This window comes from Bombus flavifrons, chromosome 9 (genome assembly GCF_040668555.2).
Source record: "Bombus flavifrons isolate JBK064 chromosome 9, iyBomFlav1_principal, whole genome shotgun sequence".
NCBI classification, from domain to species: domain Eukaryota; kingdom Metazoa; phylum Arthropoda; class Insecta; order Hymenoptera; family Apidae; genus Bombus; species Bombus flavifrons.
The window spans coordinates 5509466-5535922 of NC_138450.1; the positions used below are offsets into that span (position 1 = coordinate 5509466).

The following is a 26457-nucleotide window of genomic DNA, read 5'->3' on the forward strand; positions in this document are numbered from 1 at the left end:
TCCAAATAAACGGAACACATTCAAACGAACTAATCGTACTCGACATAATATTATAAATTGTAGAGGGTGTAATAAAACCACCAAATGGTCGGTATTACAGAATGTGTGGCGTGGTCACAGGTGAGACGTATGTACCGTAGATATGACGCAAAGTGCAACTTTATCGCTTTTTAGAATTGAGTTATATTATAGACGTATAGTTGAACTTTAACCAATGCCCATATAATATCAGCACAGATGTGTATTTAGGCGATGATCCTATATTTTCAAAATTGAGTTCCTTCGATGGTTTGCAGGATTTATCATTGGAGTAATTTTGGATGTCGGTATCTCATGTGCCTGGTTGAACATCAACGAATATTGCAGATATGCTCGATTGTAGCGTTGCATACGATTGGTGAATATTGCAGTCGAGGGGGAAGAAACAAAAAACAGAACTGTTAAAGCGCCAAAGGTTGCACGCGAAGCGGCGCCACGCCCGCCCCACCATATGGGACTTTTATTCAGAGGGGTCAGAGGGGAGGCAGTTGGTCGGCGCAGTCGCTCGCCGCGTTTTATGCAACCAGTCTTGCTTCGGAGCGAGTGAGTCTACTCCAGCTTTTGACAGACGAGGAAAGTGTGTGTAGTGACATCGGTGTCTGTCTGGTCGCTTCTCGCTGATCGCTCTTGTTAATTGCACGACCGACTGTTCCGTCGAGACAACCGATTCGGCTAGATCCGGTTTTCTTCGTAGTTGAGTCAGGACACGATCGTGTAAACGTCCGTATCACGTATATTTTCGTCAGTTGTGTATACTGTCTTTGCCGGCAACAGCAAGGCAAGGTTTAAAGGCGGTGTCGGTTGTGTATTCGACACCCTTGGCCATCGTGCAAAATTTCACCTACCGTCTACTAATATAGCTGAGAGGTATACGGGTTGCGGACTCGCGTGTACCGATCGGAGTGCCAGTGCGACGACAATCGGGCGTGCTAACACGGGTGTATTATCCACGGCTGTGTACATATATTATATGTGTGTATGTGCGTAACGTGCGCGTAGAGGAAAACGAATTGGCCGCTATCGGTGGAAAGAAAGGGATAGAACGCGAGAAGAGGGTGGGAGAACGAAGGCGGCCGTGAATCCACTATACGCGGCTACGTTCACGCCGCCGCGTATTTCACACGGCACGACACGAAACAACAGCACACCGTCGGCCCAGGCCTACTGAGGAGAGAGACGAAGCGCATCTGAATACCGAACGAATTATTACGAATTCGTATAGCATTGACGCGCCTTTTGGCGCGTATAGCTTCCTCATTCGGTCGACTTCTTCGACCTCCCCGTTGCTACTATGGCGGACGACGAAGTTCTCTTCGACGAAGTTTACGAGCTCTGCGAGATTATCGGCAAGTGAGTAACGAATTCGTGAGAAAGAATGAGACAGCTGCGCTAGTACTATGTAGTATGAGTCATGACTAGGGAGAGGGAGCAAGTGTCAAAATACGAAACAATTCAAAGGAAAGGGTGAAAGAGATATAAGATACTGTACTTTGACAGGCGAACGATACGTGAATGCCTATGTTACACGTTAATTCTTTGATATGCGTACCGTGTGTATAGCATAGGTTATGCGTGTTCGTATTGAATTTGGGGATAGTTGCGCGCGCGTAAGCATGTACCGCGTGTAGAAACGATGACGTATATTTGTTGACTCAAAAGGGGCGAATGGGTAAGTAACAATGCAAATGCAAGGAAAAGGTGCGTGTTGAATAAGAAGTCTGGTCTACGTGCCTATTCATGCAAGTTTTATTTCAAGTCTTCACAGGTTGTCTCTAGCAACGTGACCCACCCTTTCGATGAAAACCCATGAACTATACTTTTACCTTTAAACTTGAATATCGTATGCGCAAGAAATAAAATGCTGTCCTTATATTTTATTGATGTTCTCGCTAGCAGTTAATCGTTCATATAAATATTTCAACAATGCGGTTACATGGTACGCCCAATGTTCTGTTTATAGGTGGGCAGTATTTAGCAGTTACAAAGAAAAGCGAATTTTAAACTACATCTAATGGTAGAAAACAAGTATTTTATACTGCGTACTTTTGAAAGTTTCATTGTATGAATGGAAAGTAACGTAATAGCATCTTATCATCGTATCAGTTGTATAAGTGCGCACTCTGAAATGCTACTGATAAAAATACCAGTGTAACGATACAACTAATACATGAATATCATATATTAATATTTATATACGTTTTTTCTAGTGGAAAAACTTAAAAGCCTCCATTTTATAACTGATATAATATTTTTCTAAGAGTGATAAATATAGGATAAAAAAATTTAGCAGTTAGTTCTCATTTCTTTAAATTTTATAACTTTTTAAAAACATAAAATTCCGAGATTTGTATAAAACAAAATTTTCAGAAGAATAACTTTTGCACTATCTGTTTATCTTTGTATTCTTTTACAATATAAACTCTTTATTTTATATTACAGAGTTTATAGTATTCGTTACAAAGTGAAAATAAAAAATTTACAAATTAAGTCTGATTTTGCACATTTTGTTTTTTTATAATTTACAACATCTTGTAAATTAACTTTTTAACGATGAAAAAGTGAAAAACAAAATATTATAGATAGTTATTTCTTTGTATGTAAACAGAGATTCAGTGCCGTTAAGTGTGAAAAAGTGATTTTGACATATATTTTTTATGCTAAAAAATAAGGTAGGCTTTTAGTACATTAAACCTTTATTAAAACATTTATGTTAAGAATAAAGTCTTAAGAAATAAAGATGTAAATTGTTTATATAATGAAACAATGAAAAATAGTAAGTTATGTCGGAGGAAAGAAATAGAAACAAATGTGATTCCCATATTTGCAATTCACATTCATCTGTCCGTACATAACAATTTATAATTCACGTACATAGCATCTGTCCCTGCTTTGATAAAATTTTCATTTTGTAATCGACGCTTTGTATTACACAATATCATTCACAATTTTTTATTTCAATGCTTGAAATTACGCAGTTTTGTCTCAATGAAATGCAACAAAAGAAAAAGGGCATAAAACGAGCTCAGTAATAAAATACGTACCTACATAGAACTGCGCATTGCCCTGAAACTTTATATTATTTTTCAAATGTGATATACCGAATCATATATAGGCTACGTGCAATACTGTCACATGTTTATAGATAACACGTTAGTTTCAACTTCACTCTCGTTCGATGGAACATTTCAAGAGCTTCAGATCGTATAAAATCCTGTGACGAACATGCTATTTCGAAATCCTCGTTACATGACCATAAACCCTCTAAGAAGTAAATTCACATTAACTTCCATTGATTCCCTTTGCTTTCTTTTTCTTTTCCGTAGCACATGAATTTTAATGTTGATTAAAAATTCTATTTATCCGAGTGAGCACTTCGACGAAAAAAATTGGAATTTCAAGAGTTTCAACTGGCGTAAAATTCCGTGATGAACGCGTTATTTTGAAGTTCTTGTTGCACGACCACTAGTCTTCTAACGCTAACTATTATAAATTTGAGTGAACTTCCATCTATCGCTTATTATAATTTCATTTCTCATTTCTTCTGACTGTATGCGAATTTTGATGTTGATTAAAAGTCCAATTTATTTGAGTGAATGCATTGACGAGAAGAAATTGGAAATGTGTATCTGAGAGGCAGGGGGAGGGGAAAAAAAGCGTGGAAACGTTGCAGCACATACGTTTCCCTGGGCTCGATCGAGCGACCCCGGAAGAGAAGAGTTCCAATAAATACACGAAATTGCAGTAGCAAGCCTTAACGCTGGCACATACCAGGTAAAATGCAACTTGGCCAACACTTCTTTTACGATGCTCGCCCTACTTTTCATCCCCCTCGTAACTCAGTCGTCGAGGGTCGTGCATACAACGGCTCTGTCTACATGTTTTCTGAGAAGTTAGAGTAAATTCTTGATGATGGAATTTGCCCTTGAACTTAATTGCAGCCGGTTGTCCAGCGTGTTGGACTTAGGAAGTAGCGGAAGCAATCGTTATCATACGTTTCTCTTGATGCGTTTGATATGGCACGTATGCTTTTTCTTCAATGGATTTGTTGGTTGAGCAAATATTAAGCTCAAACGATCAAGTTCAATGTAATGAGATACTGAACAAGGAAAAGATCGAGGTCGAAGTGGTCGGTACGCGATAGGAATTGTATACGAGAGAACACGCACTCTTGGGAACATTATATTTATAATTCGGAAATTTCTATATTTGTAGTATAATGGAGAGACTGCGCAATGTTGTAGCGTTATTTTTTCAGTTTCATGCGATTTTTAAAAACAATACCAAATTGTATATCGTCGAAAATATTATTTAGTATTTACAATATTTTCTAGTATTTTAACATACTGGAAGTTTAATTTTCTTTGTAAAAATCATGAAATGTAGTGAAGTTATACGTGGAATACATGGAATATGATTGTTAAATACCATATTTTATCATTATTAATTCCATGAATGCTCCGTTTTATTTAATAAGCTTCTTGTGATATCAAACGATACCCTATATGTGATATTACGTTACATAATTTTGCAGAATTATTTTTTACAATGTCTTCGCACAGAGATATTTCTCTTACGTAAATCTTTCTGTATAGCGATACGATAGGTTGTATTAAAATATTTTCTACGTTACAAGTACATATGTACTTAACGTTTGTGCATTGTGCATTCATCACAGAGCGCACCTTCGAGCGCTCTATAAATACAAAGCCGTTTTAATGGGTTTTCCCTTCTAAAGGATTATTTGTATCAAGCAGTTTCCTCCCCAAAGTGCAAATTTCTCGCTAAAGTTTCTCATCATTTGGGTTATCCGAATAGGTACTCTACATAAGTTCTATAATTATATCTAAAAGCAAAGTAGAACAGCAAAGATTATAGAATTTCGATCCAAAACAATTAATTTTTTCCATTATGTTATCACATATCAAATTATTTATTTTTCCATTGAAAAAAGATTTTTAAAGTTATACCAAAAAATTCGAAAAAATTATTCATTTCGACTTTTAACTTCTATTTCTAGAAATATCTTTTGCTAGTATCAGCTTAAAGCACATCATATTTACAAAAATGTGTTAGATGATATTTTATGAGAATCTAAGATATAAGTAATTAATTTTTGTCTACAAAAAATTATTTATTAAGTGTAACTTTTCAAGGAATCTGTCTGGCCTTTTTATTTGTTCCTTTTATGTACATTATACGAGTAATTTATTTAGTACCATAGCAATAGATGCACTATTCGTTTCTTACATGTATGTAGCTCTTTGGCATATCGCCAATTGTTACCGATGATGTGAAGTTGGATTCTGCTTAATAGAAACGAAGTGTCATCGATCCTAATGAATCGTGTCTAAAATGGAACGATACAAAGTCGACATTAGCTAAATGTTTGCAAAATGTTTTTGTCGCAATATATTTTGCGCTCTACATTTTCTAAATGTATCTTAAATAACAAAATTTATATGTACCTTTTTATTTATTACGTTATTAAATATATATCGTTAATGTTACATTATTATTACTTCTTTGAAATACAATGTGATCATAGAAAGAAGTAGAGTAAAAACCATAGTTTAATAAACAAGATACGAAAAACACAAAATTCTTTTAAAACTCTGGTGTTAATATCCAATAAAGTGTCAGAAATGCATCTGAGATCAATTTGCTAGGAAGTTTTTACTTGATATTGGTCAAGTATTTCCCTTTTAAGCACTCATACCCTTCCTGTTGATATATCGTGGAGTCCAATATAGTTCCATTAAAATATCGACCACATCCGACTTCGATAGCCTGGGAATTGATGCTTGAAGATTATAACAGACCAGAACGAGATTTCCCAAGTGATGTCGCATTAATATCATTGCTGTCAATCGGTTCTTGAATGCATGTTTTAAAATAAATAGTCGTCTAAGATAATCGACGGTACAAAATAGTGGTCGAATTTCATGAATTTCTTAAGTACTATGCATCCTACAGAAATTTTCTAAAGAGTTTAAGGATAAATAATCGACTTGCCCTTTGCCATTACCATCTTTGAACAGGATATTGATTGTATGCTGGTTTACCATTATCCGCTGTGGTCATTAGCCCATGAATGACTGTATAAACTTCGATGTCCTAAGAATAGTTTAGAACGAAACTTCTATGTTCACCTCTCTATCTATCTCCATTGACGGTATTCCATTGAGGAACAGCATTTAAGTACGAGCAGCTAGCGTTATATTGGACATTACATAGCTACGTTTGATCGACATGGTCAAAAAAGAAAGAAACTATATTCTAAATTAGTACAACTTCTTATGATATCTGAGAATTAAAAAAATTGCAGTAATAGTTGCAATTCCTTGAAGTTTAGAATTGCTACATAGCTTAGATTTAGTTTAGACAAAATTGTGTTGCATTGTCTTTTTCTTTTTTTTTTTTATTTAATCGAAATATATGATTTAATGACACAGCGATGGTTGTAGTTATATCTGACCCAGTTTTTTGTGAGAGGATACCTATATTAATGAAAAGTTGCAAATATTTCGTGTATTCGGAGCAACTGTCCGTGAGTGAAACGCTGAAAGTGGTTTTCTTTGTTTCCGTACGTTATAAATAGAGGATATAACGGGTATTTGTGGAAAGCAATCGTATTTATCGCGGATCTCATACACGGTATCAATTCCCCGAGGATTTTTATTCTAAAATATTGATAGGTTCGGATGACTGGTCGGTGTGAATAGTTTTAAATTACCGTAATTCTTATACCTATACTGTGTTTATAACTATCTTTACTAGAGCTACGTGACGAATACGTTTTTAAAAAATATATAACGTTGTTGATTTATTATTTCCCCAAAGAAGCGTGAGATAAAATGTTATTAACGATCAAGATTGAAATGCAAATGACTGTTATCCATCTTTGGAATCATTAAATTTGTCAGAACGTGTCAAATATGTAAATAAATTCAGTACAAATAATTTCAGCAAATGATTGTTGTTATTGATATATGTAAATGAATTCTGCGATACGTTCTATTCAAATTGATAGATCATATTTTCTTATGAAAACAGATTTATAATCTTTTAAATAGGCTATAAATTAAGAAATATAGGTTGCTGCGAAAAATGTCTAAAAATATAAATAAATATTACATTATTATTTTGTTAGGCAATTAATATGTTTAATAATGCGTTTTAGGTGATTCAATAACCTGTAAATAATTTGATCTTTGTATTCATCGATATTATCCCCTTTTTGCTTGAATCGCTTTTTTAATTCGTTCGCCTGTTTGTAATGTATTGATGTTCTGTTCACTTCACGATCAAATTAATTTTTTATTCGTAGTAGAATTCAAATCCAGTAACTACAAAGATACGTCTGTGCGTGTATTAAATCGTTGATAAATAAGAGTTTTAAACAGCTTGTATTTTGTATGTAGGATTAATTTATTCGTCAAATATAAAGCTTTACAAATTTTCATAATTTGCATACTTTAACAAATCATACGCATTTCTCATAAAAATTAGTTTTACATTAGGAAGAAATTAATTATCCTAGTCAGATTCTCAACTCAGATTCTAGATACAGTTTGATATAGTTTGATAATTGTTCGATTTACAATTAATGTAATCTTTCGATTTTATTAATACTATTCATCATTACTTAGATTCATAGATTTCTAGCAGATTTTATTAATAGAATTGCCTACACATTTCAATTCAGCAATAGTACCTATCCTGAATCAATTTTCGCTAATATCTAACGGTAATGATTTCACACTGTTGCTACAGAATCCTCATAATAGAACTACGCATTAATCCTACACTAATTATTTCGTTGAATATTCGAGACATACGATGGTAACTAGAAATGATAAAGATATTGACGGTTTCAAGGTGTTAACAGCAATAGGAGCTTACTGTACAATGCTTTATTTAATGTACGTCAGTTATTTAATGTATATCAAGGGCAAAATGTATTTTTGTCCTGTACGTGAAGGATGACAGACTTTAGAGCTAGGTCGATGCGAGCGTGTAGTCGAGGATACTGAAGTGAGAAAGTTTGATCCTCTCCAGTTCAGAAGTGGTATTGAATTGCTGAAATCTTCTTGGCAGATCACGGGAAAGATCACTATGGATGCAAACTGACATTCCATTGTACCAACTAAATTTGGAATTTTACACTTTCTATGTCAGGTGTCAAAATTCTCCAGATTTTTAAGCCAGTAAAGTAACTATGTATATTAGTTAGTTATGAGAATTGAAGATTATGATTTTCATTTTTTTTTTTTTTTTTAATAGAATAATACGGTGAATCATTTCCTTTAATGAGTAACAACAATTAGTACAAAGAATTATTTCAAGGATCTATTTTGCTTTCAAAACTTCCAATATCGTCACGCTGGTTTATAACACACTTGGAAAAAAAATTATGCAAATAAGTATAATGAATTTATGTATCAAAGAATATATTCTTAGAGTTATGTTGACAGTATTTACTATGAATATCTATGATATATTTGAATATATGAACGCAATTGCGGTTCAAATAGGAGCAATTGATATTTCAATATTAAAGGTAAAAAAGCCTCCGCATAGTCGTATGGTAATACAAACGTAGATTTCCCATTGGCATTCTAAATTTGAGAGAATAATATAATTCTCCTTTTCAGCGTGTAATATAACAAATTGGCAGAGGATTTATTAAGAACGGGAACAGCATCTAAACTATTTATCGCGTTTTGCATATGTCTTGGATCAGACTTGGCTAATTTTTACGATATGCATATGATACTAATTTAGATGCAGAATATATTATAGCGTCGGTTTAGTAGAAGAATCATTAGAAAGTCGTAAATTTGAATATATCTGTAAAAATTAACTTTAACGATTTACTACTTTGTGGATAGTGATGACAGAAGTATCATTATTTTACCTAATAAAGTTATTTAACGAAAGAAATGGCACAATTTATAAAATTGTTACAACCATCTTGTTAATAGAACAATATTTTATTAGATACTCCGAGAATCTAAAACTATTATTTACATTGCAAAAGAGCATTTTCATATTAACCCTTAAACTGTAAAATGGATATTCCATGCTATTTCGGGTTATTTCGACCGGATTGTGTTTCTCACAAGGGAGTAGGTAGAAAACCCCTTTTTCTCCCCGCCTAAAAAAATTTAGAATGTTTGAAGATGTTATATGAATCTTTTGGATTGTCTTAACATATGTTGCCTACTGAAAAATGCATTGAACACGAAAGACCCACGTTTACAGTTTGATGGTACCATGGAAAACGTTAACAAATGATTGTATTATTAATCGCTCCTTGTTTCAAGTCGATATTCCTGAAAAGTTTCCTGTATAGTTCTATATCACTCTTTTACAAGTGTGCTTAAGATCTTAGGATCTATAGTTATTTGAAGGAAGAATTGTGCAAATGTTTTTCTATGACGCTTGTGACTCTAATTTAATGTTTTAATGTTATGAACATACAGAGATTTTTTTTATTCTATTTTTCTTACCTAACGTTATGTACTCCTCAACAAGGTCTCGAGCTTTGTACAACGTCTATATATCTGAAATTGTCGTTTCGCTTCTTAAAACATGTAAGCTTTAATGCCTGACCGACTTTATGACTTCACTATATCTTTTCTACCGACGGGTAAGCGTTTCTCAGCTGTCTCCAACATTTATACAAAACTAGATACGCTCACATCCTCGAAGCTTCTTTATAGCTTCTCTATTTCATAATACATAATAAGTTTCACTAATAATTATATTCATAAATTGCAACTCATTATCTCTACTACTTCTCGATTCTGACCAGCTAACCCGTAATTTATATGAATTCAATAATGCGGAAACAAGTGAGGTATGGAGCTAGAGTATCATTGTCGATACGGCGTGGCTTCGACGATGTACTTCATCGAGCATCCTTTCTGTCTTCTCAAATGCGCCTCACCTAATTCTGTTGCAATTCAGTCTGTGGTTTTGCACAATTTCTTGTTTAATTGTGCGTCCATTGTTACGTAATATCTATTCTGTTATCAATTTTGTTATAATAAACAGGAACTCTAAATTATGATTCAGGTTTGTCTTATCAATCTTACTGTAGTAAATAATTGGTTCTTTATCTGCTTAATAGTGTGGAACTTTCTTTGTTTTTAGAATTTACAAATTTTGAGACGTAACTCAGATAAAGAGATCAACTGATAGAAAGACTATCAAACTTATCTCAAGCAATAATATGTATTATATAGACAATAACGAATATTTTATATTATATATTAGGTATATCGATAACTCAATCATTGTAAAAAGATGTTAGTCTTGGTAAGGTCTTAGTAAGTGATTTAAATTTATAGTCTACTGATTTTGTAAGGAGCTCGGAGATACTACTTTTAATCAATAAGTCTCATCCATCCCTCACTTTTCCAATTTAATTTGTCTTTTGATGTGCAATTGACATAACGGTAAAAAATTAACATAATGAAAGAATAAATTATTTTATGTAAAACAAAGGATCAAGATTCATATGTAAATTCAAACATAAATTAATATAAGGAACAGATTAGGATTAATTTTCCATTAATATGTATATTTTAATATGTCGAAAAATTTAACGAAATATCCGGAATAATCCGAATATTTATAAGCAATAGTGTAAAACAGGTTAGAAATTGCTATAGTTACTAAAAGATTTAATGATTTCCGTATAAATTAAGCAAGTATAAATAAAAATTAAATTATAAATAAAAATAAGCGCATATGGTATTGTGCGCTAGATAGTATTGTGTATGAATGTATTGTGTATGTGTATGAAAATGAAATGGACAGCAACGAGGCGATAACTGTTGTCAAAAATTTGTGTGATGCTTCCAGGTAGAATAGTATAACTACCCATACATACCGACAGTAGTTTGTAAAATTTCGATCGAGCGGTTGGAGTCCTGCATGGCAATCATGCATTGGATGTTCTACGCATGGTTCCGACAACTAGTGATGAATGTTAAAAAAATGCTTTAAATTGAGCATCTGTCAATACAGAATGTGAGATATATATGGTAACTCTGAATATGTAATATCGAACTTTTGATTTTATTTTAAAATACGATATATATACGTAGTGCATATCTATACGCATAAAATATATATGAGAACTATTTTAACCGAGTAACGTAGTATATTTTCGTTTATTTTATTAATAGAATTTGTTTTATAAATAGAATATATCTGTCTTATACTTGTTAGATAATTACAATCATTTTGAACATTCACTATATCTGTATTAGGCACAACTACAGTTACTGGACGAAGTTCATAATATTTCAACAGTTATCTTTTCAATATAATCTTCTCGTTCCTAAATTTGTTAAGATACAAATTATTCTATTTAATGTAAAATTGTGGTATTATATTGTTATAGTTATTGTCCAATTTAATGTAAAAACATAACTATAACTTTTATTTTGCCAATTTAACGATGTTTGTGAATTAGTAAATTATTGTATTAAATTAGTTATTAATTTTTTAGTTAATAATTTACTAGTTTTAGTCAGTAATTAATTAGTTAGTAAATTATTGTGCAAGAGGATCCATTGAATCGAATCAATTAATCAAGGTATTGGAAATAGTTATTTCAAAATAAGCTGCCAATAATAATCCACTATTCGAGACGTAAGTCTTTCGAGAACAGTCATACGAAATAGTTCAGTGTATGGGATAACAACACTAGTAGTCCATCGTTCAGAACGAAGCACATAGTGAATTGTCATCCACTTGCTCTTTATGTCCAACCAGTTGTCCAATATTAATTTAGCGAGCGACCTTTGTGAGAGAATTGTAAACCAGAAAGGTTGTCTCGGGATTTACAATACTGAGAAAGAGATAATCCATGCGGTTTAATCGTAACGACACATATACGTTATATACACACACATGTGGTATATAAACGGTATATCGGCATATTCTGCAAATAAAAAAATCAAATGATGGAGATGAAATATTTCACTGTACTATTATATTTCTATTACTAGATTACTGGACATGAAATTCCTTTTTAAATATAGTTGACCACATTTAATTAAAATAATTCCAATGCACTTTGTCAATAATTAACTAATTTCGTTATTCTACTATCACACGAAAATTCTATTTATTTCTGATACAATTAATAATATTTGTATTATAAATCTTTTTACCACTTAGTATATTTACGTGATTTATAAAAAATGTATTCTTCTTTGATGTGATTGACCTGACAAATTCAAAACCAGCAATATCGTACATACGTATAATATAAAATAAATTAATTTAATATTATATTCTTTTACATGTATCGTTTCTTTTATAGCTAATTTGTACATTACGTTCAGATGAAAAATTGTATTTAACTACAATTTTTTCTTGTGAGCTAACAACCATCCAGTTATGAAAGATTAATTCAGTACTCAGGTATGATTAATTGGCAATTTCTGCCAAGAAAGCTGTTATCACGTGTTAAGGATGGTATATAACAGTTCTGAAATGATTTAGATATTGCAATATACCCTGGATATGATTCTACAGCGTAACCGTGGATTTCTTTCATTTCACGAATTTTTTATTAATTAAATTAGGTGTCGAAGATATTCCGTTTATTACTAATAGATCCGGAAAGATTTTCTCGTTTTAATCTATTCATACCTAATCGCGATAAAAATGAGAAATATAATTACTTAATTCTTAGTAGTATTCATTAATGAAAGCTAAAAGTCACTACCGCTAGAATGCTTTAAAAGAATTTTTCTTCATTTCTCATGAAAAATACAACATTAGTGCAATTTTGCATGAAAGCTACTTTTTAAGGATTTACTTTTTTACGTATTTCTATCTCTCCTTTCGAGAGGTAATTATACTTCTACTCCACAAATTATATTGTAGCATAAGTCGTAGAAGTAAAAAAAAATAGACTTAAGGAGCGATTAAAGCTTGAACGTGTGCATATATTATCATTATAATTACCGTAAATTGTTTAAAGCCGTAGGCATTCCAGAACGCAAATATAGATAATAATACCGAATAATATATATTAGAGCGTTACGATTCGAATTAAAATTGTGCCCAGATATACGTTTATTTTTCGAATCTTTATATTACTACTTGTTGTAATTGAAGCTTTTGATGAGAGAGGCTACATTTTACTTTTTAAATTTATGTTTCAATTTATTTTCCAAAAGCATCTTTTGTCATTTAATTGACAATAAACGAGGAAGATGTTTTTCAATAATGGAATGATATTGAAATTTAATGTAAATAATTGCAGTCATTTTTGTGCAATACTAGCGAAGCAGTAATCGATTGTTGGCCCTATTCTCATATTTTCAAATATTTGTAGCGTTTTTACTAAAGTAATATTATAACATTTTAACGATGCAATTTTTCCAATGATTTTATATTTGAATGTAGTACTGGGTCATTTTTAACGTGAAACTTTCTATATTAATAACATTTCTCATTTAATATTTCTCATGTTTTAAACGTTTGTACCGTTCTTATTAGATTGTTAGTAGCTGAACATTTCTAAGAACTTACTGTTGAATTTTAAACTAGTTTATTTTGAGCATTGAGTTTTTTACATTTTCATAATATTTCTCATTGATGTCTCCCGTTATACGCTTTAAATAATCCACCATCTTTATTAAATAAATATAATATTTTAATAACTGAATATTTCATGCGACGTACTGTTGCAATTTTAATTAGGTAACTAGGTTATTTTTAATAACAGATTTTTTACTCATGTTTATCATATTGGTATTCGATATTAAATTTCAGTATCTGGTATGAAATTCTTAGACTAGTTTTTTTTTAATAAATAACTTAACTGCTAAAATACGGCGTGAAAAATATTTCTGACAGGCATAGTTTCGCCATTAATTGAAAAAAGAGAGACTAAATTGAGTTTGCTGTTAAAAGGTAGTAAATTTAGAAAAGGGTAATTGTTACAGCAAACATACAAAGTAGTTTGAACAAGAATAGAGTATCGAAAGTAGATAACTGATGTTTACGCATACAAAGTATTAAAAACATGCAAAGTCATGTATGTCAAACATCTGTGTTATATGGGCAGAGCTTATGCAGAACATATGCAAAATGTATGTAAAGTTAAAAGGGGTGCAAGCGATTTAAAGACTTTAAAATTCTTTACAAGCATTCCAGAAGCTTCAACATAGCTATCTCAGTTGTTAAGGTTAAATTCGCATGAGCATTTAAAATATTGTAGTAGAATAAGTACAAAAAAATAATGTAGACGATACATCCCCAGATAATGAATACTGAGTTACGCGATATAGAAGTAATGAAGTCGAAATGCAAATGATTATTTAATGAAAACAGTTACTTTACATAATATGTTATCATTAATGTTATAATTTGTTAATTAGATGATATAACATATTTAGTATCTACTTAAGTATCTGTATAATTACATTGTACAAAATGTTCGATAAAATTCTGCAATTTTGTAAAAGATCAAATTAAGGACGTTTATATGTCCTATTAAAATAATTCTTTGTATGATTAAAGATTTTATAAAAGATTTTAAAGATTTTATTTAAGGAACACTAAATAGGAATGGCACGTTAAAAGCAAAGATGTGTTTCAGTCATGCTTGAATTACTTGGAATGAGCGTGTAACTTGTAGCAGTAAACGTGTGAATGTCAATTACGATAGCCTGAGCTTTAATTTACAAGTCACGATAGGGTTAAATATGATAATTTCTGCCGTTGATACGAATACTTCAGTTGCAATCTGTTTACAAAGTATATAATTTGTTTAACGAGGCAACGAAACATTATTTCTTAAATAAACGTTACATGACATTGTAAAATGATGTTCACGAGTCCAGTTTAAATTACATCAAAATATAATTTTTGTTGAAAGACTATGTAATGGTTAAATTATTGATCATTATTTCTGCTCCATTAATTTCTGAACTTCATTATTGAATTGTTATTTTAATAGTCACCTCATTAGGTTAATACCCTTAACAATTCATAACTTAATGTAGTTAACACAGTATACATGTATTACATTATGTATTATATTCCATAAAACTATTCTAGTAAAATATATGTTGACATTCTTCTCATAGTAACGAAGATCGACAAAATCACAGCCTCAATAAAGCATCTCCTATAAATGGGATATAGGCGAGGTATAAAGTTTACTGTATAAAGTAATGATATGGATGGAGCTTTTGGGATTTCATTGTTCGCGAAACCGATCTCTGACTGATGCCATATTCATCCGCTGTTTCAGGCTGGGGTATTGTATGCTTTTACTATGCCTATACTTATACCTACATTCACCCCTTGTGATCCCACATCGAATTTAGTCTTCGTGTTCTACTTCGTTCGACATTTTTCAGTTTGCATATATAGAACAAATTTTATCGTGTTATAAAGTTGATTCAATAGAAAAACATTACTATATTTCTATATATAAAGAAAGTTCCATTTAATTTACCGAGAAAAATTATGTCAGGATTAAGCTGATTAAAAGTTAATAAATCATCACTAAAAGATCATTTCTTCTATTTAGATGATACGTGGAGTACAATCAATATTTTATTATGCCCTCTTTTATACATAATGCATTATAGAATATATAAGAGAGTCTCATTGACGATTCTGTCTTGATTAATTGACGTTTCCGCCTAGGAAGTTCTGCTAGTCTTCTGTTCCTTTTTAAACGGATCCAAGTTTTCTACTCTACGCCCACAGTAACACAATTTAAATTATGCACTTTGGTCGAATGTACAATTACTTTGTGCATGTCCTCATTCTATTTTCTCACTTTTTTTTCTCAAGCGTGCAACGAATTTGTAAATCATAAGTACTACATTGTTTCGCATAGATTTCCATAGATATTGGTACTCTTTAGCTTGAGCTCTTTTTCTTGGTTATTTTCTTTTTCATGACTATATAGGTATATTTCGCAATACATTATGTCGAACAATAGCTATGTTTAGAATAAATTAATTGTCGAAGTTCGAACGAAATATATATGTTAATGTATTATTTTGTTCGGCAAATCTGAATTTTAATTTATGAATTTAAATAAATTTCTCATATCTGCTGTATCCCTTACGTCTGTCACTAATTATTATTATCGAATGTTTGGGAGTCATATAAATATTTAATGCGTCAAGTATCATGGATTTATAAATGTAACACAGAATACTTTGCAAATTAATACATCATTTAATTCTCACGAACAGTATTATTCTTTTTAAATGTTTTACATCCTCCTCAGATTTAGACACTTTATTTATCTATATACATTAATAAGACAAGTTGTGAAATACAAGTTCATCGCAACGCACATTACTCAAAGAACTAATTCCACCCGGTATCTATCTCGTAATTACTTCGTTAATGAGGCTTGTCCCTATTGTAACAAATGAATAATTTTAGCTATTCAAACATCATGACTGTTATTTTGTATAAAACAAAAACTCTCTTTAATTAATGTATCTGCTTACTTTACCTCATCAACGTGTATTTCTCTAAATACCCACAAATTAGTGACGCTTTACTACTTTATTTTATACATATAAGTAGAATGATCTTTGGCATTAAATCAAGTCGACCGTACTCTAATGATGCAACTAAACAAATCTTCTTTTAATTTTCAAACTGTTGTACTTTAACCTCTGAATGAATCCTTCGCAGAAACACGACTAGTGTACGGAATATTCATGTTAAAACTCCCCTTACACAATCATTACAGTAGTCTATTTGATATTTACTAAATAAACTTCCAGTATTAATTTGTCATATGACGGGGAGCAGCGAGAACTTCTATCTAGATTCTGAATTGCACAAGGAAATTGGACGTGTATTTATACGTCTACGTATGGTATACATTTTGTGTGGTTCTCTCTCTCTCTCTCTCTAGATAAATTGCTTCTAAACATTTGATTATGCATTGAAATGTATGAAATTAAAAGATATACAATCAAACTGTTTGTGCAATTTTAATGTTTTATTTTAAAATAGAAGAATGTATAAGTTTTCTTATTTTCGGTAGTATGTTACTTTAGGACGTAATTTGAATAATTTTCTAATTAAAAAATCGAATGAATCTTCATTTCTGATTAGAAGGTTAGTCGAAATTTTTTAAGATAATAAAGCGTCTGTGCTTTTAGTTTATTAACTTTGTAATTGTTTTTTTAACATAATATGACGTTGTTTTACCTTTCATTATATGTAAAATCATTTTCACGTAAAATCAGTTTCCGTCTTTATAAATATGATCTTTGAAGATGTGTTAATTATAAACATAGGCCACTACTTAAGAAATGTCTCCTCTTATAATCTCTCTTTTTATAGCTCGTTTTCTTACGATGTATTACTTCCACTTATCTTGGTTATACATCTTCAGAGAATGTTATACATCCCTTTCATTAAAAACGATTTCTTCAATACAATCTTCCTCGTTATAATATTATATTCATTACAAATATATATATATATATATATATAATATTATTACTATGATTTTATATCTTGGTATAAATTAATAAATTTTTTAAACAAAACATATATTACTCAGTTTTTGAATTAAGAAATATTCTTCAGTGGATCTTTTAATTGAAATTTTAAACTATTCACTAAAAATCTGCGAGCACATAATTACATTTCATCGAGAAGCGGCGATAATAAAAGAAGTATTTATCATATGTTGAATATGAAAAAATAAAAAAAGCCGTTCGTTTGTAGTGTACAATACTTTGACTCTCAATAGCAATTGACGTATTATATACCCGGAGTTAAATAAACTTTTGATTAAATCTTTTAATGGGTCACTGTAAAGCAATCGTCGGCTTTTTCTTCTTTTTTATTAGCTTTGTCCATGCATTTCTGGGAGTCACTGAATTAACCGTTGTATGCAACACAGTGAGCGAAAATTTAAAAATCGGAAAAGGTCACTTCACAAACTCGCGCATCAACTTTTGATTGGCGTTTTAATTACTACCACTTAAACTTCAATTCTCGTGACAAGTCGCGTAGGGAAAAGCCTAGTTTTTTCTTCCACGGTCGAGTCAATGGCTTTAGTTGGCAGATCTACTATATTCTAGAAAATCGCTTTCCGCAAACTCGTTAATCCATCGATCTTAATATTTAAAGGGAAAGGTAAACTTTTAACCAAATATTTTATAAAAAAAATCATTTAAAAAATGGATCGTTGTAAATTTATAAAATTTTAATTTCGAATTGATTCTTATGAGTAGCCTTGCGTATACTTCTATTTGATTTACAAATATTGGAATTGTTTGGAATTTTAGAGCCTACAATATCTCTTTTTCTTTTCTTCTTTAATTATATCCTGTCGTTTTATTAAGAACTTAACACTGGCTGGATACTGTAATTAAATGAAGGCAGTACTGCAACTACTACTACTAAAACTACGCCAGTCTTCTAATGCAAAAATTGTTAATTAGCTGTATGGATATCAATTTATTTGGCCTCTCGTTTATTCGAAAATAAAGAAATATTATACATTTATATAATTCCTTGCATTTTTTAGCTTTTTTCTTGTGAAAAGTTTTATACATCTACTGCTGCAATATGCAGAATTCGTAGCACAAAGCAAACGAACTACATTTACCTACTTAATGCTGTCTGAATACAAAATATTTTTAAGTTCAAATACAAAGTATAATAGGAACGTTTCAGACACAAATCATATAAAATGGTGTATATAAGGCTGACTGTAAAACTTCGGTGACGTGCAATAATAGCTTGATATATTAAAGTTGAAGATCTACGAAATTCTTGTCGATAGTTCCAACAAGCAAAAATAAAGCTTCCAATTTGTGTTTGAGCAAAGAGAAGAAGAAGAAGTTGCTATATACGCTCGTTCCCATCGTTCTCTGGTCCTACATTCTTACATGGTATCTTCGGTTAAGACGCTTTCCTTTGATTCCTCTCATTGACCTAATTGACTGTGATCCCAGAGGTCTCACTTTACAATTGGCCGATTGTCGGTTGAAGATACCTTAAAAGCCTCTATTTCTCACTTTTTTATATTAAATCTTCCTAGAAACCTGATTTTTGTTCACTACAATTATACAGATCTGCAGGATGGGTCTTCTAAAACTAACATTTGAGATATGTATTGTCAAAATTCTTAATTATGCGGGAGGATGATTTAGACAACAATTAAATGCTTAGTATAATTTCATGTGATTTTTTATTGGTTGACGTGTAGAGATTATATTTAACATTAAAACATTATTAAGCCATTCGTTTAGGTGATATTTTCTTTAAACAATGAGGAAACGTTAGTATATAGTATAATTATGTAGCGTGATGGTTTTTTAAATTAAACGTAATTTTTTCCAGAAAATGGTACAATCTAATGAGTCAGATCAAAGTTTTACCTTTCAGGTAATATTTTCTCAATATTTTACTAAAAGATATTTACAGGAATATTTCTTTTATGCTCTTCCATGTATTTAACGAAGATCGGAAAATGACTTTCAGAAAGTCTCGTTCCAATGAAACTGGGAAGTAAACACGTAGAAATTAAAATTCTAGCAAATTCTCAAAATCGTAAACGAATGCAGATGAACATAATAAGTATTAAAGAGATGCGTTCAAACCGAAAAATACGGTCGAGTGCACATCTAAATATTTGATGAATTTCCAGATTCCAATTTATTAAAAATGGAACTTTTGATGAATGAAATTCTATTCTATTTTTTTCAACGTGGGACTTTTAGCGAGGATTTTCTTTTATTTAATTGCAGAATGAATTAAAAAGTTATTTCATAAATATTAATTCTACTTGGGCTATTCGTGAGGAAAATGTACGCACTTTATTAATTCATGTAGTTTACTCTAGCAAATTTTTTGTTAAATATTTCTTTTTAGGACAACATCATAAATAGTCTTCTAACAGGCAATTTGCCACGTAAGTTATTGTTATCTCGTTAAATATGTGAAATTTTGTACTATAGCATAGCTTTCGAACTATATTCGTATGTTGAAGATAAAAATACTGCATGTAATGTGACACTTATATCCTTAATGTAACAGATTTTACTTTGTCGTAACGGAAAATCTTTATTTATACTCTTTCTGTTTATGCTACTTAATACTTCATACTTATCTACTTAATAATTTTTTTTTGGTAATACTTTTTTATACTGTAAAAAGATTACGATGCTCGAAAGTTAATTTAAAGCGTCACAATGTTTGCCATTAATCGATAGCTGTTAAGTAACAACGAGGTGTCGATAATTTCTTGTAAAAAGTGGGACACGAACAAGCACACCTTCTTATTGGGTTACTGCGGTTGAAGATTGTCGAATTACTGCGCTTTAACCGACGAAAGTTGAAGCATGTCATTTTGCATAATCCATTTAATAGCGGTGTGAAAAGAATGGAAAAGTGCCAACTGTTTGAGATTTCCATTCTTAAATATGGAAATGTTTTCATTGCATATTGAAATATTTATAACCATGATACTTAGTCACTTACAGGAAATTTAAGTGTACCAAAACGTACAGAAATCCTTAGCAAATAGCAAGTAAATTTTATTTGGTTTTACATATTTTTCCAAAGTAAAGGAGCTTTCTAAATGTTTGTATTTGGATATCTTTCGTATGATATTGTTTGCAAAGCAAAGCATTTCTTTTATAATATTCGAGTTATATTTATTTATAATGTTTTGAGATATTTTCTTATTCATAGAATAGAAGGGAAAGTAACGGAAGAATTTCATTGTACAATTGTACTCTGTTGTATCGAAGATACAATGGAATGTAAAGCTTGATCCTGTCGATGATATCGTAAGATATGTTGAGGTTGAAGTCGGGTTCTGCTCAGTTATCGTCTCCTTGGTTCTTGACACGAATCTTCGAGTGCCTAGGTATGAGCTTTTTCACGGTGGAGCATTTATGTGAGAATACTTGTTGCTCAATGGAACAGTTTATAATCCATTTAAATGAGACGGACTTTAATCTTTTGTAAACATGCGTGTCTGAATTTTGCTTTACCCGATTTGCTCTGCACGACTACTCACGATCTAGATTGTAGCTACACGTGAAATAAATACTACATAAGATTTCATAAATCTTGATTCAGGATTATATTATATTGCTGTGAAAAGATTTGCAATGCAGGGATAATTAGGTACATGTTGTTATTATTACTTATTAACTTATTTGCATGTTCCATTATGGATCAGTGAAAGTAATTAAATTTGCATTGGCTTGGTATTATAAATGCAAATAGTTGCCAGCATACAATGATTGGAAAGCAGAAACAAATTGATTAGATCTTACGAGAATATTATTAGTTGCTGTAGCTGTAAAATTTATATCTATCTATATTTTAATATATATTTTTTTATTTTATTATAGTACAACGTTCTTTCTCTTTCTAAATATTTTTCTATCGGATACTTCTGAAAGATATTTTAACATTAGCTACAATATGTAATAACAAAAATTCACACTCGAATATCAAATACATAAAACACGAAATTGGAATAAGAAAAAATATTCTTTGCAACATATTTATTCTTTCTAGAATTCTTCTTGTAAAATTCCTCGTGAAATATTTTTCCTAATCCCAGAGCTGAATCATTTCACGATATCATGTTTTATATGAAACACACTGTGTTATTTACATATACATATATGTATGTATACCTGTGATTCGCACGTCGTATTTAATCAAAATCGGTGACCTAGATATCCGGCAATCCTCTTATAAATGCATGCATACATATTTTGGATGAACCGATTACATAACTTGGTTACTTAGCGAACTTAAAGGGTCAGCGTGCTCGAGACAGATTGCATCGCAGTAATGCGTGGCCAGTTCGATCGCCGGATAGACATCGTTCGATGCATTATGGTTTTCGCGAATTCGATGAATGCGCGCGTGGTTAACATACGGCAAATTAGCCTGATCGATATCGGCACGAATACACCTTATTCGCTGACGTTCGAATGCTAATTCAGTCATCGCGTTTATAACTCCACAATGGACATTAAGCCTTCAACACAATGAATTGAATTAATTGAAAGGTTGGACGTGAAGATTTTCGATACGGAAATGAGTTCCGAAAAATTGTTCACCGTATAACTTCTATATGTGTATTATATTGTCTTTACTTTTATGCTTTGACATCGAAACAAAATAACTGCTTTTGTGTTCCATACTTAACAAATATTATTCAGTTTATCGAAATATATTTTCACGATTCGAATAAAATCTACGAATCATTATAACTGATTTAGCATATACTTAGAAATATTAATAATTTTCTAATTTACTATATTTAATGTCTGTAACAAGTGACATAAATGATGAATGAATAGTTTTAAGGTTTTTAGATCAATCAATATAATTTGTATCAAACTTGAGAAATTACTCAAATCAGCATATACTTGATATACGAAATAATAATATGTGTCAATAGATTTCTCAGCATACAGCATTGTTAAATTTCGATATTTTTCTATATATCATATTTACCAATGTCTAAAATAAATTAAGCATTTAATCTAAAAAATAACCACAAACGTAACATAATTTAGGATAAGTAAAACGTGAATGACATTTGGTGGTCGTGTTCTTGTTTCAGGGGACCATTCAGCGTGGTTAGGAAATGCATCCACCGGCAAACAGGGCAGACGTTCGCGGTAAAAATCGTGGACGTGGCAAAGTTCACATCCAGTCCCGGTCTAAGCACGAACGGTAAGTTCTCGGAGAATCAGAACGCGTGCATACACTTTGGTGTTTCGCCAGTAATTTCCGCCGCCTATCCTGCTCGAAACAAACGTATTCTCTGTGCTTGATTTCATGTTTACGCGCTGATTCGAAGTCACGAATTCGCCCGATCCATTGTGTCATTCGGTTGAAATTGTATTCGTTCTCCTGAACTTAGTCTCCTGGATTTTAATGTGGAACACGTGCGGCAAATTTTCGAAATTAAGTATAAATCCTGCAGTAGGTATTTGTATGCTTCGCTCTCGAATTATCCGAGCGTAAGATTTTATTTTGCTCCGATTGAGAACTTATTGTTAGCGAAAAATATGATGCAGCAATTGTTTGAATATTTTTGTTGTCTGTCGATTATTTTTAATTGTTTAATGAATTCCAATAGATGATAAAGCTTATCGTCTTTCACGATATCTTTAATTATTTTAACTATTAATATTGTTCAAGTATTTGTGTGAAACACGTTATACTTTAGAAAGATTCTGATTATATGATTCAGATATATGCGTATAATACTTATATCGCAAATTGTATATATTTTTAGACATACGTAGACATGTGTATATGTATAGATGCCTTTGGCCACGTGGAGTTGGTACTCCTGATAGCAAGCAAAAATAACCTCATTCTGGACTGACATATTGTAATGTGGATAAAGATTAGCTGCGTGATTATTTAATAGTATTTAAAGTTTAAGCTTTTGACATTAATATTATTAACCGTGGAAGTTATATATAAGATATGCTGGAAAGGTGATTTCTTTTTTTATAGCTAATTGAAAATATATCTTATCATAGTTTTAGAGAGAAACGAGACCTTTTATTTGGTTCGCTGTCTTCACGTTCCATTCTTCTGAAAGATAGAAATGTATTATTTGTTTATGAGAAATACGACTATCAGAATACTTCATAGAAGTGTATATTTGTTGCGTGTCTAATAATAAAAATCATCTTTTTTACATACGTACGTCTAAGAGGTATATAGTTCTAATAATAGGTAAAAAGGAGATGCATCGCTTTAAAGGTTAATAATATTATAAAAATGCGTCATAGTTAGACCGTAATTTCAAGAGAATGCTCGAACGTCACAATAGTGATAAAAATCAATTTTATCAGATCCGGTTCCTATGGCAAGTAATGTTCAACGTGTTTCCAATATTTGTCGTAATGTTTCGTTGTGACCGTTTCATATTGACTTTTTTCAATCCTGCAATACTCGCGGCTGTGATAGCATGTCGAATAATAATTTTTAACTGTGAAAGAATTTTATTAGCAATCTCTCTGATTTACTCGTGTCATATAATTAGTAATTGTATAAAGTTTATCAATTCAATGGTGAATGTAAAATAGACTTTTTATGAGGAAAATTAAGATAATATCCATACAAATTTAGTGATATATATTAAAATAGTCACTAAATCAAATAGTCACTAAGTTGAAGCTTCTGTGATTTCAAAAAATACAAGCGAGTAAGAAGAACGAATGATTGTGATACTATACGAATATCTTTTAAATTACGAATTATTAAACCGGTCCAATTTTCCTCGAAGTTATTACTTACAGAATTATCAAAGCGATTCCGGTTACGTGCTCCGTATACAAATGGTTTAATGTTGTAACAGTGCGCATAGTTTAGAATACAGAATTGTGATCAAAATCTGAAGCAGTCGTTCAATTATTTATTCAATTCCCAAGTACTTTACGATACTAACGGAGAAGTTTAGAAATACTTGCAAGCGCTATATATTTTTTAGTTATAGTCGGACGAACACTTAATTACGTTAACTACGAATTGATTTCGATAGGTTTATATGGTTCTTATGATTTTTACAATGAAATTATGTTCCCATCTTGTGCTTAATTTTTTAATTTTAGGAGAAATCTTCTTTCGACGCAACAGAATGAGAATACATTTTTTACACTTTATGATCAGTTTTTCTTTTATCTTTTATCACATTTTCGTATGTATTATTGGAATATGTAAAAAATGAGAAATGTCATAAGTGTACGATTGTTGCAGATTTGAAACGAGAAGCCACGATATGCCACATGTTAAAACATCCCCATATCGTAGAGTTATTGGAAACATACAGCTCGGAGGGTATGCTCTATATGGTATTCGAATAGTAAGTACAACCATATTTAATTTATTTCTTTTTTCGAAGGATTTTGAAGAAGAACTTGTGTTAAATTCAACGAAGTGTGTTTTCAACCGACATCCCGTTTGTTTCGACTTTCGCTTCTTGCGCGTGATTTTAATAATTCATCAACGGGAACAGAAATACGGTTTCGTCATGATTTGATCTTTAGATTCTACTGGAATTCTCGTGATTTCATAAAACGTTCGTTTAGACTGCTGTAGAAGCATTTGAAATGCTTTAAACATGGGAAGAAGAGTGGAATGAAATGAGAGCCGAGCGATGCCTTGGTTACGCATTTATCTGAATTTGTTCATAATTCCTTAAAAGACTCCCTTTTGAATATGCTTGTCGGCAACAGCGTTTTTTCACGCACCTCTCTTTCGACTCTTGTTTTCCATTTTTTCTACTTTTCAAGTTAAATGATTTCCTAAGTGGAAGACCACGCTTTTTCGGAGCAATTAGAAGTGTGATGACATGAAAAGATCCATGATGTATCATAACTAAATTTATACCACATTGCATTGGACTTTTTGAAATGTTCGTAGGAGGAAAAACAAGTAGGAAAAACTTAAAAGTGACGTATCTTTAGAAAAGTAGCATTTTGTTAAATGTGCATTTTGTAAATATGTACCCTCACTTTCTAACTTCTCTAATATAACTTTTTGTTAGTTATTTGGCAGCTTTATGATGCCTTTCCTGAAAATTTGTCCTTTTTAGTAATGAATTTAGTAGTAAATTTTTGAGATAGCTTTTATAAGCTTCAAAAGTACTCAGTACGTTTTATAAACATCAAATTAAATGTTGGCAGGATGAGAAAAATTTTTGATGAGCGTTGCACATTTCGAATTTACAAACTACTATTTTTTATGTTTTTATATTATTATATTTATTATATCCTTTATAGTGAAAGTTTGTCTCCATTAACGTGAAGTTATTGAAGTCAGAATTTTTATCCGTATGGTGTTTAATAGTACGTATGTACCTATGTCAATTTCTGGCGTACCACAATTAGTTTTTCTCGATACTCTAAGCCGCAACTTTGTTGAGCCAGTTACTAACCATGTGTTGTATGTTTTCCTTTCATGCAACATAATTATTGGCACTTATCCTGTAGTATTTATAATAATGTAATTTGAAACCAATTAATTGCTTAAAACAAGTATTAAAGATTTGATGTTTGTAATTTACAATAATCTCTTGAGTATATAATTTTCAATTTGTGGTAAATCGTGAAATCGTTTACATTATAATTTTTACAAATTTGAGAACTTAGTAACCTTCGAATAAAATTTATTTGGTTTATCTAAAATTGCAATGAAGATTACTTGGATTCCTTGAAGAGAGGGACTTTTTATTTAATATACTTTTAAACTGTAACTTCCTCGTCACTCTGTAACACACATATTGTGAAATACAGCTGTACTAAAAAAAAATAAGTAAAATGGGATGGCATATTCATACATGTTTGACGACATACCACTTTATTTAGTTGCACATTTCTC

General features: G+C 31.3%; 1 protein-coding gene across 10 annotated transcripts in view; it reads left to right on the plus strand.

Moving 5' to 3' along the window:
• The first annotated feature begins 556 nt into the window (after positions 1 to 556).
• The window catches only part of CASK (peripheral plasma membrane protein CASK), a 265172-nt gene continuing 239271 nt past the window's right edge, over positions 557 to 26457 (plus strand). For 4 of the 10 annotated variants that reach the window (XM_069119955.1, XM_069119956.1, XM_069119954.1 and 1 more), the window contains exons 1-3: positions 558 to 1389; positions 22679 to 22791; positions 24835 to 24940. In XM_069119955.1, coding sequence (XP_068976056.1) covers positions 1331 to 1389; positions 22679 to 22791; positions 24835 to 24940 — 278 coding nt within the window. In that variant the 5' untranslated portion in view covers positions 558 to 1330. Of the gene's footprint in view, positions 1390 to 22678; positions 22792 to 24834; positions 24941 to 26457 lie in introns of all 10 variants that reach the window. The other 6 variants (XM_069119958.1, XM_069119959.1, XM_069119960.1 and 3 more) reach the window with 3 other exon arrangements.